General features: G+C 40.6%; 1 protein-coding gene and 1 long non-coding RNA gene across 14 annotated transcripts in view; one reads left to right on the top strand and one right to left on the bottom strand.

Annotated features, from left to right (window-relative positions):
- LOC106010580 (uncharacterized) overlaps window positions 1-20531 on the top strand; it is a 129343-nt gene that overhangs the window by 101795 nt on the left and 7017 nt on the right. For 9 of the 13 annotated variants that reach the window (XR_015443812.1, XR_015443810.1, XR_015443806.1 and 6 more), the window contains 3 exons: window positions 460-577; window positions 13463-13614; window positions 19383-20048. This is a non-coding gene — a long non-coding RNA (uncharacterized LOC106010580). Of the gene's footprint in view, window positions 1-459; window positions 578-13462; window positions 13615-19382; window positions 20049-20531 lie in introns of those variants that run through there. The other 4 variants (XR_015443809.1, XR_015443808.1, XR_015443814.1 and 1 more) reach the window with 2 other exon arrangements.
- Window positions 2958-11726, bottom strand: LOC147823462 (uncharacterized). The gene is made up of 6 exons (XM_087193197.1): window positions 11645-11726; window positions 10638-10825; window positions 10157-10340; window positions 9811-10107; window positions 6848-8658; window positions 2958-6134 (listed from the first exon to the last, which is right to left on the bottom strand). Exons 1-5 carry the CDS (start codon window positions 11724-11726, stop codon window positions 7034-7036), a joined length of 2376 nt encoding a protein of 791 aa, XP_087049323.1. The 3' UTR covers window positions 2958-6134; window positions 6848-7033.

Raw genomic sequence — 20531 nt, forward strand, 5'->3', positions numbered from 1 at the left:
GCTGCACAGAGCCTTTCCAGACACCTCTATAATTCAGAACAGACGCAAAATAGCAAACAGCAAGGAAACGTTACATTAGAAATGGCCAAAAGTAGTTTTGACCTGTTTCACCAAAGCGAGTGTCACAGGGTTAAAGGCTTTGACCATATAGCAATGAACCATAAAATCATCTCCAAAACCCAATCTATTGTTTATAACTGAGGCTAGAGACCCATCAAAGGTTGCAAAGTGATATTTGACAGTGAAGACTTTTGCAGTATCATTTGTTTGGCGTTTTAAGAGTGAACATATATATTATAAATGTTTCCTTTCCTTTGTTTTTATTGCCTTCCCATACTATTTTTTTATGAGTTTGGAAGAAAAACTTCAGAAAAATACGATAAGAGTCAATAAATTTTTTGAAGAGAGTTTAATGGCACCATTAAGATTTCTTAAATAAAACATTGTCTCTTGCTACAGACATGGCTATTTTTCCAGATTGGGATGGAAGAGAAAACAAACGTACCACATGCACCATGATACCAGCAACAGCAGAGAGCACAAACATCTTATGGATGCAGCAAATGAGGCTGGGTGGGTAAGTAACCAAAAAACCAAAAGTTGCAACTAAAACCAAAGTTGCACCGCTACTGCTAGTAAGTGGTACAGCTTGATTCCAGCTTTTCTAACTCTAAATTATTACAATGCATATGTCCAACAGATTTGCATTGGGTTCCAAGTTATTTCTTACTTCATATATAGGATTGTGCTAGTCTTAGTCGAGTCCTACACTACGAGACAACTCTATAATCTTAAGAGGCTTGTACTTTTGTCAGGGAAATAACAAATGTTTAAACAAAAACTCTTCAATATGCAGGGCAATGAACAATACGTAATAACAACAGGAATTCTACCCAGGAAGGTGGAGGAGAGACTTAAAGGACTAGATTTGTCATTTTAATCAAGGTAGGCTCATGCTTTGGCCCAGATCATCTATTTTTTGAAATATAAAACATGCTGTCGTTGTGCCAGGACACGCAGGCCCGTTTGAGCACAGAGGACAAAGCATTTGTGAGAAGGTTGCAGCTCCGCAGTTTCAGAAGGGACTGATGTGATGGAAAAGGCTCCATAGGAAAGGTGCAGCCTCGTTGCCCCATGAAGGAACTCTGAGATGATTTCCAGGTCTCAGAGGCACTTCCCAGAAAGGGGCGGAGCACAGTATGCGTGAAGTGTGAACGGAAGATCCCTAGTGTATTGCCTTACTGGGGACTAGGTTTTCTGCAGAAGTGGTGCAAAAGAAGACTAGAAATGTGTTGTGCACCATGGAACACTGGGCAGAAGAGGGGGACGACCTGCAGGGGAAAGGGCAGGCACCCAAGCTGTCTTACAGGATGGGCTGGCATTGGCTCTGTCCACACGGTCAAATTTTATCTGAGATTTGTCCTCAAAAACTCTTCTTTTATTATCAATCTCCAAAGCCAAATGAATACAGAATAATTATCTGAAAAACAGGCAATAAAAATTGGGGAATCATTTCCTTAACAGCAGGATATTTCCTGAGGTTAAAAAACATATTAGTTATTTCCTTTATTATTTTTAATACCTTACTAAATGCCTGGTAGTTTTTGAAGGATCAGAAATGAACTTTGATCTTTAGTCATTATTCTTACCTTTGAAACGTACACAATAAGAACAATTTCAACTTCTGAGTTATAGGAATGAACATCCTTAATAAAATTATATGGCACTTTCTTTGATATCTGATTTCTATTTGTGTTTATTGTCTTTCTTTTGACTTACTATTACTGACTGCTTTTAAAAAGCAGGTTGTAGAGAGTTTTTTTATTCTTAAATACATAGAAAACCACCAAATAAATAATTTATCTAGACACTTATTATATAGGAACAGGAGCATATATAGTTAAGTACTAATCAGCAAGGCTAGTAAATCAATTGTGAGCACTTCAGGAAGCAATAGCAGGATTTGGGGACCCAGCTCAATGGTAGAGCAGTTGCCTAGCAGGAATGAGGCCCTTTTATTCAATCTCCAGCACTGCACACAAGCGTGTACCCCCCACCTCCCAGGAGCAATAGTAAGAACTGTAAAATATTCTGTTTGTAATTCCAATATCTTATTTTCCCCCTAACTCTCATGGCTATAAATGTAAGCAGTTAGGGTGCTCTGCTTATAAAGTCCTCTTAACCTATATGCTCCCTGTTAATAACTTGGTGTGGAATGTGTGGTTTTCTCTCCTTTCAGGAGTTATGTACAGATCTTGCTAAAGTTATTTTCATTTTTATTCTTTGAAGATCCATATGGTGGTATAATGAAGTATGTAGACAGTTAAAGAAATGCCAAGTCATTGAAATCACTGAAGTCAGTCAAACAAGGACTGACTTAAGACATAGTTTTAGCCTACTATCATTATGTAAATCTTGCTGAAGGAAAAGATACATGTACAAGAAGTAGTGAAGTGACTTTGCAGATTAGAATGCCAAAATTTATAACTATGATGCACAAAATGTTATAGGAATTCAGAGAGGGAGGAAGGCTAGTGGGGGCACAAGTATTCTAGACATCTGGTCATGGAGGTAAAAGGGGACCTTCTGGAGGTGTGAAAAGAGGGAGAAGCTTGGATCTGGCTTGCATAGGGGAAGCTACGGAGGACAGTGGATCATCTGAAAAAAAGGGTAAAGACTGAAGTCACACTATAGTCAGACTTGAAGTCTGGAATGAGATATATTGGGATGGGAGTGACCTTGATGAACTGGGTGTCTAAAGCTCACGATATGGAACAACATTTATTCTTTCTGCTCATTCACTGAACAAAGTGTATTTGACTCCCAATATTTTCTGAACGTGCTGTCGAGTGTTGGGTATACAGGATTTTGCAGGAAAGAGAGACTGCAATAAAGAAAATTATGAGGTGAATGTAACTGTTTAGATATCAGAAACTGAGGGTTCTTATTGGAATATGGTAATGCAAATTTTCGGTAGTTTAAAAAAATTTTTTATTTTTATTAGTCCATATTTGTGGTACATAATGATTACATTCATTTGAGGAATTGGCACATGCACATAATACATCTTAATTTTGCTTATATCTCCTTTCCCACCCTTCAATGATAGCTTTTTATGTGACAAATATTATTGAGTGTCTACTATGAGGAAGGTACTATTTTAGATGCTAAGGTTATATGACTGAGGTTAAAATCACTGAGGTCATGGAAGAAATGCCTGGGTGGGCTGGGGAAGCAGAAAAGGGTGAAATACCAGAGGCTGTGGGAAATAACATACAGACATTTTCATTGACTGACTTGTCATATATTATGAAGATTCAGAAATTAGGTGCAATCCCCAAATAACATAAAAGATATTTTTAAATGGAGCATTTTTCCTCCTAGGTTTATGAGTCAGTAATCCCAGTGACAATAAAATAGAGCCATAAAGAAGGGGATAAGATGAAGTGTGGAAGGAAGAGAACTTTCAGTGTCTCACTAATGCTCATCATTGTCATCAGATACACAATTTTTTTACAAGACAATAAAACGCTCAAGTCCTTGAGAAAGGCAGTTGCTGTAGGGGTGGGGCAGGGATGAGACAGTTAAGACATATCTTTTCAGGGAATGAAGCTGCTGAGTTGCTTTTCACTCCTAGCCTTGACCCTTTGTGAATTGTCAGAAAAAGTAGTGTCATAAACGAAGGGAAGCCAACTTCAGCGAGATGGACAACGCGCTAGACTTAGAGTTAAAATGTCTCTCTTTTGGGAATATACATCTTGCCTTTGGAAGAGTGGTGTATTTTGTCTGGGAAATACATTCACATAAAATATCGGGATCCTGTTTATGTAAATTAGACACGTGAAAATACAGGCACTCACATGTGTGCACAGGCATGCACTACACACAGGCAGAGCTACACTGTTGGCCCTTTGGTAAATGGCATCATGATTTTAAGTCCAAGGATTTTATGGAAATTCAGCAAAGTATGCAGTGGGGCCCCAGATAAATGTTTGTTTAGCCAAAAGGTATTTGGAGTGAGCAGCAAGGTATAATTGTAAGTTGGGAGCTGGCAGATATGTATGAAACTAATGCATATGTTCTTTTTAAAATTTATTTAATTTTTTATTAGTACATGTTTTTAGTACATAGTGTTTACATTCCTTGTGGGAATTGGTGTATGTACATGATACATGTGTGTAACACATCTTAATTCCTTTTTCTATCCCCGATCTCTCCTCTTCCTCCCTGCTCTCTCCATTTCTTGATCTCCTTCTCTTTTGAGAAACTTCTGTCTCCCTGCATCCTACTATCTATCTTTTATTTTGATACTTATTATACTTTGGGTTTATCATGTGAGAAACCACCACTGCATGTTTTCTGAGTTATGAAGTAATACATTGTGGGCCAAATGATTATTTGAAAAGCAGTAAGAACACTTTTCTAGGTGGCATGGAAAGGAATAAAGACACTTTTATCTTTTTAAGACTTAGCATGAAAAAAAAAGACTTGTCATGCCTTAAAATATCCATTATTCCATAAAAATTCACCCAAAGCTATTTATGAGGCTTGGAGAAGGAGAGAAAAAACGAACAGAAGAAGGCTTTGAGAAGTACCAAATGATTATACAAATAGTAAACACTGTAGGAGTTTAGAGTAGGTAGTGAATACTAAGAAATAACTAAACAATGAAATAATTTCTGTTGTGCCCAGATTGCGAAGTCCCAAAGACCACCAGGAAGCCGTTCCCGATGCAAGCACATGAGGGTCGTTTATGCAAGCTTGAGAAGGGGCTCTCAACTGTCACCGATGCAGTGGATCAGAATTGAGAGCCCCGAATTTTAAATTAGCTGGGTTTTTACAGAGGTTACAGCAAGGTTTGGAGATTTTTCACTTAGCAGTTACATGATTGGTTGACAATTAGCAAGCATGAAGTGTACATTTTTGATTGGCTAGGTACATCGGGGGTTGAGGGGTGGCTACATGTAGGTTTTACGAGGGGAAAGAGGGACAAAGGTTAGTGGTCGACTGTCACGTACTGATGGTCAGCAGATCTACGGATTGTTTTATGGATAGTGGGCCCGGAACATTCATTTCCTGGGCAAACAGATGGCTGAGTAATTAACTCAGGAACTTTGCTTCATTACAGATTGTATCTTTTGTCCCAGAGCAAGCACATTTTAACCATTAATTTGTGAGAGACTAGGGGAATAGTGAAATTTAGCAAAATGGAGTCGCTTTGGTCTCACATTCCCCCCTTCTCATGATGCTATAGAGGACCAATCATGGCCCTTGGGGGGTTAGTTCTATTAGGTCTGTAGAGACTGGCTGGTATTGGGACCTGAGTACCATCAGCTGTACAGTGTTAATGCGTTCTCTGATCAGTGAGACTCTGGCAACACTACAGCTAGACGACTCAAACAGCAACCGGTCTTGGTTAAATTTGTTGGAATATAATTAAAGGTTATTCTTTCACAGGTATAAAACCATCTTGTGGGCAGGGAGATATGGCAATTGTTACACACAAGTTTTGTTTTATATGGCAGGACATCTCTTCTGACCGTTTTATCCTCAGACATTTGGTTGTACAATTTTCATACATAGCACATTCAGTTTTGTTTGACATAATTACCTTGGGTGTATGTAATTTGACAGCATTTTTAGGTTTACAGCAGGTGTCATGCCCCCAATTATAACTATCTATGTAAGTAAGATTTTTTCCTGGGATGTCCTTAAATAGGGTATAGGGTCATATTAATTCTAAAGAGGCACGTACCGGAATGAGACAGCTTCTCAGCACATAATGGAAATTTACATCAACATTTAAGCAGAATTCAGACAAGTTAAGCAAGTTTGCCAATTGAATCCATACATTTTTTGTGTGATCTAGTCCTCTTGGGGGCAATAATGCCAGTGTCCCAGAGAATATTATCATTAAGGTGAAACATCTCCAACCTGTTCCAGTCTTAGCTTTTGGTCGCCTGGTTGGCTGATAACCTTCTATTTGTCCTTTTTGACATCCACGGGGGGTTCCTGCTTTCAGATGGTTGCGATGTAGCCAGGCAGAATGTCCAGCCACCTTCACCGCCAAGGGAGTTGACAGGACAGCAGGAACCGGTCCCTTCCAACGAGGTTCCAGGGCCTTGGAATCAAACCTGTGAATTAAAACCAAATCTCCTGGCTTATAGGGTAAAGGTTGTAAAGGTTTTTCATTTGGACTAGTCATTTTTTTTCGTAATGTCTCATGTAGCTCTGACTGAAGCTGATGAACTGCTTTTAAGGATTTAAGGAGTTAAAGGTGGGAAAATTTTTCCTTTAATTTTACATCTATTAATGGAATGATTGGGGGAGATCACCCATAAACAATCTGGAAGGGGGACAGATTGAGGGGAGGCTTGGGAGTGCACCTCATTTGGAGGAGGGCAAAAGGGAGAAGCTCTACCCAACCTAGTTCAGTCTCCAAGCATAATTTAGTCAGAATTTCCTTTAAAGTTCGATTTGTTCTTTCTACCTGTCTTGAACTTTGAGGCCTATAGGCACAGTGTAGATTCCACTTTATTCCAAGGATATTACTAATTAACTTAGATATCTTAGCCGTAAAGGCTGGACCATTGTCAGACCCCAGAGCTAAGGGCAAGCCAAAATGGGGAACTATTTCTGTCAGGAGCTTTTTAACTGTTACTTCTGTTGTCTCCTTCTTAGTGGGGTATGCTTCTACCCATCCTGAAAATGTATCCACAAAAACTAGCAGGTATTTGTACCCATACATGCCAGGCTTTATTTCAGTAAAGTCCAACTCCCAATGTTCTCCTGGAGTTAGTCCTCTGTGTCGGACCCCAGGGGGCCCGGTTACCTGATTAGCATTTACCTTGAGGCAGGTGGGGCATCATCTCACCATGTCCTGGGCCTTTTGGGCTAATCCCTGGCTGACGAAATGGGGTTGTAAGGCAGCCATCATCCTTTTCTTGCTGAGGTGGGTGGACTCATGTAGTTCTCGCAGCAACGTGTCCGCTACAGTGGCTGGGAGCACCACCTTTCCCTCCTTAGTCGTCCATCACCCATGTCTTCCTCGAGTCCAGAATCTCCTGTTCATTTCCATTATCTCCTTGTCTGTATATTTAGGTTTTTCTGGGAGTACCGGTGTGGGAAGCAAAACCATTTGTTTCCCCACTGATTTTTGGGTGGCTTGTCTTGCTGCCTGATCAGCAGCATTATTACCAATCACCTCGGGGCTTGACCCCTTTTGGTGCCCATGGCAATGGATGATGGCAACCTCTTGGGGCAACCAGATGGCTTGTAGCAGTGCCAATATCTCAGTCTTATTTTTAATTTCCTTCCCTTCGGAGGTTAGCAGCCCTCTGTTCTGATAAATCTCCCCATGTACATGGGCGGTGGCAAAACCATAACGGCTATCAGTGAATATATTTATCCTTTTTCCTTTTACCAATTCCAGAGCCTTAGTTAAAGCAATCAGCTCAGCCCTCTGTGCTGATGTCCCTTGAGGTAGCCCCTGCTCCCATTCCACCTGTTGGTCCTGGTTGACCACCACCATTCCAGCATACCATATACCATCACGAACGAAACTGCACCCATCAGTATAGAATGGTATCTCTGCGCGGGGGAGGGCCTGGTCCGTCAAGTCCGGACGTCCTCCCTTCAAGTTTTCAAGAGTCTTGAGGAAATCATGGATGGGCATTTGTTCGTCAGATTCTGGGAGTAGAGTAGCTGGATTGAGGCCAGTGGTGGTGGCAAACTTAATGCGTGGCTGTTCTAATAAGAGTCCTTGATATTGTAACAGTCTGGCATTAGACAGCCATTTGCTAGGTGAGCTATTCAACAAGGGCTCAATGGCATGGGGAATGATCAGAGTTAAATCCTGTCCAAAGGCCAATTTGTCAGCCTCTCGGGTTAAAGCAGCTGATGCTGCTATTGTCCTCAAACAATTAGGCCACCCTCGGGCCACTGGGTCGAGCTTCTTTGAGAGGAATGCCACAGGCTGCTTCCATGGCCCCAAAAGCTGCATAATCACTCCCTTAGCCACCCCATTTTTCTCTGTCACATACAAGGTAAAGGGCTTGTTTAAGTCTGGCAATGCCAAGGCTGGTGCCGAGGCAAGTGCAGTCTTAAGCAATTGAAATGCCTGCTGGCAAGCCTCAGTCCATTGGAGGGGTGTATTTCCTCCCACAGTGGCCTCATGCAGGGGTTTGGCAATCTCAGAAAAGCCCGGAATCCAAATCCTGCAATAGCCAACCACCCCTAGGAACTCTCGCACCTGTTTCTTTAAGCCTGGCTTCGGAATCTGGAGAATTGCGGATACTCTCGATTCTGCCAGCCTCCTCTTTCCCTTTTCAAGAATATAGCCCAAGTAGGTTACCTTGGTTCGGCAGAGTTGAGCTTTCTTCCAGGACACCCGATATCCCAGTTCCCAGAGGGCTTTCAGGAGGCCCTCGGTGGCTGCAATGCATTCTTTATCGGTTGAAGTTGCCACCAGGAGGTCATCAACATACTGAAGAATAGTCGCCTGGGGAAACACTTTTCTTACCTCTTGCAGATCTTTGCTGAGAGCTTCCCCTAACAGAGTGGGGGAGTTTTTGAATCCCTGCGGCAGCCGGGTCCATGTCAGCTGTCCATGTTGTTCCGGTGTCTGGGTCAGTCCATTCGAAGGCAAAGAGGGGCTGGCTCACAAGTGCTAGAGGCAGGCTGAAAAACACATCTTTAAGGTCTAATACTGAGTACCACACATGACCGGGAGGGATGAGACTCAACAGAGTATAGGGGTTTGGTACTGTTGGGTGAATGGTCTCCACCCGGCTGTTTACTTCCCATAAATCTTGTACCGGTCTGAAGTCTGAGGTGTCGGGCTTTTTCACGGGAAGCAGTGGTGTATTCCAGGCTGTCTGGCAAGGGATCAAGATGCTGGCTTTCTGGAGTCAGTGAATGTGTTTGGAGATCCCCACCTTGGCCTCACCAATCATTTTTATCTACTAGAAGAACCCCATCTCGTTTTTTCTTAGTCTCTTTCTCTCTCTTTCTTTTCAACTTTTCATAATCCCTTTTATAATGGCCCTTCTCTTTGTAATATGCGCATTGATCCTTCTCTAACAAGGGCCGTACTTTACCTTTATTCTCTTTTTTTATTTTCTCTGTATTCCTTTTGGATAAAACCTCCATCTGTCAAAGCTGCAATGTTCACCTTTCCTATCTTTTTGGCCATTCTATCCTCAAAAGGATCCCTATTGTTAAACACCTTCATTGCCACACTCATCAACTTTTCTCTATTCTTTCCCTCAAATCCTTCCATCTGCTGCAGTTTCTTTCTAATATCTGGGGCCGACTGAGTAACAAAAGCCAAATTAATTGCCTGTGGATTTGCAGGGGCATCTGGGTCAATTGGAGTATACATACGGTATGCTTCCAACAGATGCTCCAGAAAGGCAGAAGGGGATTCCTCAGGTCCTTGAAGGACCTCGCTTGGTAGGCTTTCGAGTGGCTCCCCTCAAGCCAGCTAGGAGACGCTGACGGTAGTTTTGGAGAGCTTCTCTCCTGCCCGAGGAATTAGCTTGCCATGGGGGATGGATGGACAGAAGTTGTGCCCCAACATGGGCCCGCTGTTGTTCATCGAGGGGGCCCTCTGTTCCCCCTAACACCGACTTTATGGCTTGCCCTCGGATCCTCTCTCTTTCCTCGGAGGTAAAAAAAGGGCTTGGAGAAGTTGTTGACAATCATCTCATGTGGGCTGATGGGTGAACAAGACAGTTTCTAACAGGTTAATCAAATCCCTAGGGTTATCAGAGAATTTGGCATGCTGAGTATGCCAGTTATAGAGGTCACTAGTGGCAAAGGGCCAATAATGATGAGGCTGGTTGCCATGCTCATCAGGGGGTCCAGCCACCCTTAATGGGAGGACAGTGGAATCTGCTGGCCCCGCCAGGGAGGCAGCACAGCAATTAAGGGTGTTTTGGGTAGGGCCGTCTCCTCCAGTGGTGCCCGCCGGGGCAGGCGCCTCCGCCTCGGCCACCACCAGTGCTCTTTCCTCCGCCCCCGCTGGTGGCGGCGGGGGTGGAGGAGCGGGGTGTGGGCGGTAGGGAGGGGGAAAGAGGAGATCTTCATCAGTTCCTCCTTGAAGAACTGGGTAAAGCGGCAGTCGGCTTGGTCTCGGTTTGTCTTTTTTCGTCACTCTGTTTGGGAGTCTTCTCACAGGCTGTCAGGATTTCCTCCGGCTGCTGTTTCTGTGGAGGCAAAAAGGGCTTGACCCATGGGGATGGGTCGCAGATTAGACTCTCCCAAGTGACAATGTAGGGAACCTGATCAGGATGTCTGGTGTAGGGACGGAAAACAGCTCCACGGACCCTGCATATAACCTGTAAATCAAAAGTTCCCTCAGGGGGTCATCCCTTTCCAAAGGAAGGCCATTCTGAACTACACAGAAGGACAAATCTAGATTTTTTTATTTCTAAGCTTAGACTATGAGCGCACTCTCTAACTTTTTTGAAATGGTCCTTCATGAGGGAAAGAGGGGTAGTCACAGTCTGTCCCATCGTCTCAGTCCAAGTCAACACAATAAACAGGCAAACAAACACAACAGAAAAACAAAAAGCAAGACAAAACTGTCCTCCGCCCAATCGGAGGCAATACTGAAAATGGGACGACGGCCTCACGCCGTACTGCGGGAGCGACATGCACTGTCCCCCTAGGAGTCTCACAGGCTCATACTCACGGGGCACTCCGTCCCCTCCAGAAGGATCCAGAACCTCTTCCAGGATCCCGGGTTGGTGGCCCTCACAGTGTGTCTGCCTAGACCGTTTGCCAACCTTCCCAGAAAATGGGCCCCAGACCTTACAGACACCTTGCAGACACAAAAACACTCACCAGCCGGCATTGACCCTCTGGTACGGGGATCCTGAGAGTCTTGGGGATCCCGGAAGAGCCCCCAAATGTTGTGCCCAGATTGCAAAGTCCCAAAGACCACCAGGAAGCCGTTCCCGATGCAAGCACATGAGGGTCGTTTATTCAAGCTCGAGAAGGGGCTCTCAACCATCACCGATGCAGCGGATCAGAATTGAGAGCCCCGAATTTTAAATTAGCGGGGTTTTTACAGAGGTTACAGCAAGGTTTGGAGATTTTTCACTTAGCAGTTACATGATTGGTTGACAATTAGCAAGCATGAAGTGTACATTTTTGATTGGCTAGGTACATGGGGGGTTGAGGGGTGGTTACATGTAGGCTTTACGAGGGAAAAGAGGGACAAAGGTTAGTGGTCCACTGTCACGTACTGATGGTCAGCAGATCTACGGATTGTTTTATGGATAGTGGGCCCGGAACATTCATTTCCTGGGCAAACAGATGGCTGAGTAATTAACTCAGGAACTTTGCTTCATTACAGATTGTATCTTTTGTCCCAGAGCAAGCACATTTTAACCATTAATTTGTGAGAGACTAGGGGAATAGTGGAATTTAGCAAAATGGAGTCGCTTTGGTCTCACAATTTCATGTAAGATAAAGTGGCCCTTTTGGAGATATTAGTGCATATGGGACAAGTGATTTCATTCTCACCCCCGTTGCCCTGGGAGATGGGAGATTTTCTGTAGAGGATGGACTTAGGAGCAGTTCAAGAAGGCCTGGGGGAGGCATCTGTGTTGGGCTTGAGGGAATTTCTCAGGCTCACCAGTGGCCTTCTCCAGGTGAGGAATGAAGAGGCTAAGTTTCCTGGTGTGCATGAAGAGGTAGGGCTTTGGGGAAGACAACATTTGGGGAATTTATAGACCAAAGGTAGCAAAACTCTTTATACATGTTGGGGATTTATTTGTGGCCTAGCTGGGTTGTAAAGTGAAGCATATTATAATACCTCAGCATTTTGGAGAATGGCACCTGACATCACACATTAAAAATCCCTGCAGGCTGGGCGTGGTGGTGCATACCTGGAATCCCAGAACTCAATGCTGAAGCAAGAGGATTGCTGAATGTTTGAGGCCAGCTTGGGCTACATAATGAGTTCGGGCCAGTCTAAACTAAATAGTGAGACCCTGTCTCAAAAAATTCCCTGGAATAACAAGCATATTACTTTGGGATTCTGGAGAGGTCTATGAATAAAGGTAACATTTAAACACATTCCCAAGAACCTAATCTAGATTCACTTGATAAACTAGAAAAGCTTCCTGTTAATGGGTTTGTTCCAGTTGGCTGAGCTAATAATGAGTGCTTGAAAACATGCTTAATGCATATTTATTCAGTCTTAGCACAGTGTGAGTAATAACTATAGGTACAGTTGGAAATCCAATGTAATATGTATCTAAAAGCTTTAAAAACTATTACTACACATTAGAATTACATAACTTTTAGTATGTTTTCTGTCCTTCTACCCCTACCTAATTGCAGCCAGGGCTTTATTTTCATGATATCAATAAATAGTGTAATTAGCCTTTGAAGAAATTTGTGTAGTATGAAGAGAGTTAATAAAAAGCATGATAATCATTCAGTTTACAATGTGAAATATTTCAAATATAGAGTTTGAGAGTAGCTATATGGAATTAAAAGGATTAATTCCTGATCTTGGTATCTGTGACTTTTGTGTTAATTACTTTTAAATGTAAGTCCACAGGGAAGATTGTTTTGGCTTGAAAATGAACAACACTTTTCATAATCTGATTCAGGGCCAATATATGCAATTTCACAAGTATGTATTAAATTTCTGTTATGATAATGAGAGCTGGGGCAAATTGAATGTCACAGTCATTGCCTTTATGGAACTTTCTGCTTTGTTTCCCAAGCAAAATTCTAAATGGAGAAACTTTGCCTTGACATTCCCCCTACTCCTTCAGGTTTTATCTTCTCCACCTTCACCAATTCCTCTGGAATTTAGATGGGTATCTTATATCTAATACAGCTCCAGCTATAAGGGTCACTAAATTGGAAAAATGCTTCTAGCTGCAAGTGATGATGCATGTGAGAAACAGCAGCTTAAGGAAGTAGATGTTTATTTTGCTCTGGTGTCGGTGTGTCTAGGATAGTTGTGGCTGGGCTTCAGTGGTCCAACACTGCTGGGGCTGGTGCCCCCGCTGTGCTGGGTTCCTTCCCTCCTAGTTACTATGGCAACAGCTGAGGAATGTGGAGGTGGGATGAGGAAAAAGTGCCCAGAGCATCTATTACCTTGACATCAGGCATCCTACCTGCTATCTGCAGGCTGCATGTGATGTGGAACAGCTAGTAATGTGGCCCCAGAGAACGTAAGCTTTTAACACTCTTCTGTGATTTTTAGTGATATTTCCCCAATTTGACTGAGTGGCGGCTCACAGTAGGCTGTGTCAGTGGGTGTGCAGCAGTGTTCCGCTGGGAGGCACAGAGCAGTGCTGATTCGGCCTCCTGTGCCTGCTATGTTCCCTGCTTTTTATGTTGTGATAAAGATATAAAGAGGAAGCTTTGTGACCAATGATCATTAACTGTATTATATATTTTATATTACATGAGATAATTTCTCTTCACTCAGTGAGGCCCAGGCAAGCCGGAAGGTTGGACACCCACACTTTACAGTAACATCAACCAAGCATTGCCAGAGGCTCTCCTGGAATCCCCCTACAGGGGTTTCTGCTTCTGTGATTGTCAGGACTCTGTCACATGGCCACCTAACTGCAAGTGAAGGTAAGAACCTGAATTTTTACTTGAGGTGAGAATGGGACAAGGAAATAGGGAATGAGTGTTGGGTTAATCAGACAATGCTGTTTGCTGCTCCTGAAAGCCTCCACCTTACTGGTTACGCGCTGGAGACCGAGTAGCCAGGCTTAATTCTCCCTTGCCCATCCTATTCGCCCAGATTGGTCTATGGGCTCCAGAAGATGCATGGTACCTCTGAGGCTACTCTCACTGTTTCCTTTTTTCCCTCTTGGTTTTATCTCATGCTCACATATACAGTAGAACAAAATATTGAAAAATCAACTCACAGCATTTCCTTAAAAACATATTTTCATATATCCATTCCCTGTAATCCTTATAATTGACATGTATTTAAAGACAGCTAAATACCAATTTATTTTTTCACTTAACATTTTCCCATAACTCTTTTCCCTCACTGTCACTTTATTCTTGACAGATGTCTGTATTGTCATCCCTGACTGTTTCAAAGGATCAAAATCAGTGGCACTGCTTAGTGGCCTTGTAGTGTCCCTTAGTGCCATGAGACATAAAAAGCCATTATGTCTGCAGTGGCAAAAGGATACAATCATATTTACTATTTTTAAAATCCGTTCTTTTTAAACTTCTTTGGTTTGAAAAGTATGAAACTGTGATTTCTTAAGAATTCATTCATAACTATTAGTCCTTCAGCTCAAAACCCCAAAACTTCAATGTGCAAATTATGTTTGTATTATGTATCTTAAACTACTACTTCAAATTTAAATAATGATACTATTGCTCTTATTACACATATACAAATATATAATATATGATATATATATTTTGAATGTATTTTATTCCTGGAAAAGACAATAATCATCTTTTAGAATTAACTTTCCTCTACAACCTATCTAACACTAACCAGGCTTTTAAATGCAATGCATACCTTCAAGAGAATTGTTTTTTTTCTATTAAGCTTATTGGTACATTTTAGGTATACAATACAGTTACATTGATGATTGGGATCTTGTACCTTTACATGATGTATCTTTGTTCCTATTTTTTCCCCATTCCCCTGTCCTCCCTTCACCCTCTCCACCCTTCCCTACTTACGAAGACTTTGTTTCCATTTTTTTTCCCTTCTCATATTTTTTCTTTTCCCTTCTTTCCTTTCCCCTACCTCTTCCACATCCCCTATTCCTTTAGACATTTTCTTCCTATTTCACATTGTCAGTTATACATTTTGATCCTTATTTACACTTTTAGCTTTTAAAACCTATTTATACCTTGTACATAGGTTGATATTTACCATTTAGTTGATAGTTATAATTTGTCACTATTAAATTAAATAATTACAAGTTCAATTTTGGACAAAAAGTTGTAAATGCAATTTTGTAAATTCTGAAAATTTAAAATTAAGCTCTTATATCATTTTTAAATATATGCAAAGGAATTTACATAAATCATATGTAGGATAATCAATCTATTTTCTTTTAAAAAAGAAAGCTTTGCCTTCAAATTTGGGAATTTTACAATGGTTTTCTTTCCACTTGGATTCATATTTTAATCTCCCAGTGTAGAACTTTCTTCTAGTGTAATATATTCATGAAAAACTTAAAATTTCATATATGTGTGGATGAATATTATACAGTCCAGTGCTGCGGTCAATCGGTCAATCTATAGGTTATAGAGTTAGATTTTGGAGTGGTACTTTTTAAATTACTGTTTATGATAAATAATAATTACATTCACCTTAGGGAATTCATACATTATATATAATTTTAATTGTTTTCAATTTACCTTCCTCTCCCTTCCCTCCCCTCATACTATTCTCAGATTCCCTTCATATCTCCTGAAAATTTAGCTCCTTGTGCCTTAGTTCCTTCAATTATAGGAGTTACTATTATATAAAATTATAGAATTATTGTGGGGACTAAATGTGTTCATAGGTGTACATAACTTGAAAGCCTGGAACATTACAAGCATCATGTAAAAGTTTGTTTTTGTTGTCAGCATTAGACAGAGATCAGTATTTTGTTCTTCTTTTTTAATATATTTAATTGCTAATGAACATTCTTTTGTAAAGAGGTAGATGATGATGAGAGGACTTTTGGTATATCTTGCCATCAAATCTGAACTCCAAATCACATGCAAAATGATAAAAATCTCATACTAGTCTTCATTAGTCACTTTCTTATCACTGGGACAAAATACCTGACACTTGCAACTAAAAAGAGGAGAAGTTTATTTTGGCTCATAGCTTTAGTGGATTCAGTCCATTGTTGTCTGGCTCCAAGGCAGAAATGCATGGCAGAATGGCATGGTGGAGGAAAGCTGTTCACTACGTGACAACCAGGAAGAACAGAGAAAAGGGAAGTTCTGGGGACTGGTTCTGGGGACTTCCAAACATAAGAATTTTAGGAAACATTTTAGATCTAAACCACAACTTTCCACCTTTGGTGTCCAAAAGGTTCATGTCAATCTCATTATACAAAAAGAATTTAGTCCATCTTTAACAGTAAACAAATTCTTAATAGCAGCATTGCTGAAAAGTCCAAGTTCAAAGTCTCCTCTGAGACTCAAGGCAAACTCTTAACTGTGAGCCCTATAAAAATCAAAAACCAAAGTTAAATACTTACAACATATAATGCACAGGCTAACATTCTCAGACTGAGGCAAGACCAATACTCAGCAAGACAAACATTTAATTCTGAGGCTGTAAGTCCAATACCTGGGATAGGTTCTGGCAAAATGTAAGCTCCATAGAGCTTGGATAGCCCTTCCCTTGTGCATTTGCTGCGTGCAGCCCTCATGGACTCTCTATTAGGCTAGCTTTGCCCATTGCCCATGGCTCTCCTCAGCAGATGTCCACATTCCTGGCACTTCTACATTCCTGGGTTGTCCATTGCATGTTCAGCTTCATGAAATGCCATCATATGATCTCTTGGCACAAGCTGTGACTCCATCACATATATTTTTGCCTGGCCTCCCAGACCTTCTAAAATTTATGTGGAAGTCTCAATGACCCCATAACTGTTGCATTCTCCATGCACGAGAAATGAGACTATAGATGACACCAAAATCAGCCACTAGCTTGGGCAGTATCCAGGTCCCCTTGGATGAAGGCTACAGCAGCCTCTGAGTGCCTGCACTGCTGAATTCAGGAATACACTTCATTAAGCAGCCCTAAATGAGCAGACATCACTATGGCTCTCTTCTCAAATGAAAGATTTTCAGTTTTGCACCCTTGAGCTTGAGATGGGTGAGATTTTGCTGGGATGCCTTCAAGCCATCTTTTTTGTTGTCCCTGTACAAAATATTTGTCTTCTTTTTAATGCTAATCTTTTTAACAACCATGCTTTATTTTGACTTAACTTTGGAAGTGCTTCCTTTCTGGCAAAACTACAAACCTTTCAAATCACTTAGTTTTGCTCTTTGTTACTGATTCTCATTTTAAATCAAGTTAAATGCAGCCAGCAGTAACTATGTCCCAGGCTGAATATTAGGCTATCTTGAAATTTCCTCTTCCAGATTAGTCTGCCACTCTTAATCTCAGTCTCCCTCTATGCCTCAGGACATGGGCAAACTATGTATAAACAAATTTTCTGCCAGAGCACAGCACACATGCCCTCTAGTCTAACTGTGAATGGAGCCCTAGTTCCCAACTGAAACCTCCTGATCCTGGCAGTTATTCTCCATATTCCTGTCAGCATTCAGGTCTTCTGACCTCTGACCAGTATCTCTCATCAAGCATACTTAACAACATTCCAGGGCTTCTCTAGCCTGCATCTCTGAATCTTCCCAAACTCCTCTTACAAACCATTTCTAAAGACTTCTGAACCATACGGTCAGGTACAGTCATAGCAACAACCCCACTTCTAGTACTAATTTAGTTTATCAGTCACTTTTTTGTATCCAACACACTCAACTTAGAGGTAGAGAGGTTTATTTTAGCTCATAGTTTCAATGGGTTCAGTCCATGTTTGGCTGCCTCCATGGCAGATTGGCTTGGTGGAGCAAAGCTGTTCATCACATGGCAATAAGGAAACATAGAATAAAGGGAAGAGCTAGGGATTAGAATACACCATTCCAAGTCACACTCCCATTATTTACCCCTGCTGACCAGGTTCCACCTCCAAATGTGAGAATTTTTGGGGATATTTTAGATGTAAACCACAATATGGTTTATCATCAAAAATTTTTTTACATGCAAGAATTGACAACTTGAAGGAATCCTTTTTCAGTTTTGTTGAAAAAAATTGGAAATACTGATCTTTCAAAATGTCTCTGTAACTGAAGCAATTTACTGTTCAACTTATGGGAAATTGTCTACCAAAGGATTTACTAGACTTATCAAATAGCACTTACAGCCTGTTATTCTTCACTTAGAGATTCCAAATTTAATTTAGTGTTCTCTTAAGGGCTGGGAAAATAAAAACATTGCATAAAATTTCTTGTTACATCTTGACTAATAAAATTTTTAATCAGCTTTATTATAGAAAAAATTATGCACTATAAGATTCATCAACTTTAAATGCATAGTTCTATGAATTTTGACAAATATATAAAGTTGTGTAACCACCACGAAAGTCATAGTGTAATACATCTTCATTGCTCCAACATGTTCCCTCATGCTTTTTGGCAGTTCAACCTCTCCCCAGATTCTTAGACCCTGATTGGTTTTTTTTTTACTCTTATTTTATTTCAGGAGGCATTAGTTAAGGACAGAGATGAAATTTTTAGTTATATGGTTAGCATGTGTTTAACTTTATAAGAAACTGAAAAGTGTTTTTGAAAATTACTGTGCCATGAGTACTCTATGAGTGTTACTGTTTACATTCTTGTCATCTTTTACTACTGTGTCAGTATTTTTTCATGTTAGCTATTTTATTGGGCATGCAGTGGTATCTCATTGTGGTTTAAATTATGTAATTGTTTTATGATGTGAAGCACCTTTTCATGTACTTACTTGCCATTGCATGTGCTGTTTTCTCTAGTTGCCATCATTTGCTGAAATAGCTACTGGAATTATTTTGCTCATTTTTAATGTGGTTGTTTGACTTATTGTTGAGTTGAGTTCTTTATATTTTTAAATCAATTACTTTATAATGTACTTTTTATATGATAATGTTTTGAATATATTTTAAAATGTTGGAACTATGATTGAGCTCATTTAATTAATAAAACATGCCCTGTGTATTTATTAATTTACAAAGAAAGGGCCTTTGTCAAACTAAGCCAAATCAGATTTTTCTGTTAGAAAAAAGTCTGGCTTTATTTTTCTTTTGTAACAAATATATTAATGTAAGGCCCTGTGCTGGATCATCTCGCATCTGAATTTTGATTTTATGATAGATAAGGTTCACCCATTTGCCATAGTTTTCTATATCTTGGAAGAAAAAACAAACACAAATTCTCTTTCATTATCCAATGGATGCTCTTGTTCTTTCACAAGCCCTCCTAAGATTGTCCATCGGGGCAGTGATTTGTCCGAATTAAGGAAGTGCTCTTGGGTAAACAGAGAATGTCTTCATCATCACCCCACTTTACAGTAATTTTATATCCAAAATGTTCCAGCACAGCCCAGAGTACTTCATTTCTTTTTTCTTTTGTTTTGATCTATTTTCTTTTCTTCCCTCCCTCCTTCTTCCTTCCTTTATTCCTTTCCTCCTTCCTTTTTTCCTCCTTCCTCTCTTTCTTTCTTCCATTTTTCCTTCCCTCCCTTCCTCCCTTCTTTCCTTCCTTCCTTCCTTCCTCCCTTCCTTCCTCCCTTTATTCTCTCCTTCTTTCCTTGACAGGGTCTCATTAAGTTGCCCAGGCTGACTTAGAACTCATGATCCTCCCACCTGAGCTTCCCAAGTAGCTGGAACTACAGGCATGTATCACACTGCCAGCTTAAACTCATCCATTTCTAAATGGTTAAATAATAGTCTGTAAGTACCCAACAGGGAAAGATAAGAAGCCTTTTCCCCATAATGGTATGCATTGTTTGTTTGGTGTTACAGTTTTTCCACTCTGGGCCAGTGTGTCATAGTAGGAATAGGGATGCTGAGAAGAAGGCATTGCTTTGGCAAGGAGTGAACCCTGGCTACAAAACAGGACATGGGAAAGGAGGACCCAGGACCACTCAAGCACTGGATATTTCAGACAGGGAGTTTTGGAAAAGTATACATATGGAGGTTGAAGAAATGGACACTGGCTCGCTGTCCATGCCTGAATACCCCTTGAACAATTTCATGAACTCCCATGGGCACCCATACTACAATTTATAGACTCTTGTTCTAAACTTCAATGGTTTCTGAATGGATGAAGGACTGAGGAGCAATGGGAGATTGAATATTATGAGGGGAGATAAGCTGTTGTCCTATGGAAGAGAGTGAGAGTCTCCTAGATGTCTCTTAAATGGAAAATAAGATGGATGGTGTCTCATTTGACGGCATTAAATAAAGATGACATCTGAATTTTTTCATTTGTCACGGAGAGATTTTAGTATATGAATTCTTCAATTAACGTCTCTCTGTGTGTACACAAATGCCTCTATGTATTTATATCTATGCATCTATCTCACCATTTAATAGAAGGTAGTGGCTTTATTGGTGAGCACATGAAGCACTTTTATGATTATTTTAAATCAGTTCTCATTTTCACATCATTTTTAAGAGGCTTTCATTAATGTTTCTCCTGCATTATATATTTTTTGGAAAAATCTCAATTGGTATCACTGGAAGACCTAATTACTAGAGTATTTAATTAAGAGTTTCAGGTACTTTTCAAAGAATAGTTGAAGATTCCAGAAACTCCACCTTATTTTTAGCTCTGGAATTGAACAGTGAGAACATCTTGACAGTATTCACAAAAACTCAACAAGACCAGATATTACAAAAATTTATTTTCATTTATTCAAGCCTTTAAAATAAAATATTCATTTAATATGATAGTCACAGAGG

This window comes from Heterocephalus glaber, unplaced genomic scaffold (assembly GCF_053883595.1).
Source record: "Heterocephalus glaber isolate CG9 unplaced genomic scaffold, H.glaber_assembly_v1.0 deba00001579, whole genome shotgun sequence".
Classification (NCBI taxonomy): domain Eukaryota; kingdom Metazoa; phylum Chordata; class Mammalia; order Rodentia; family Bathyergidae; genus Heterocephalus; species Heterocephalus glaber.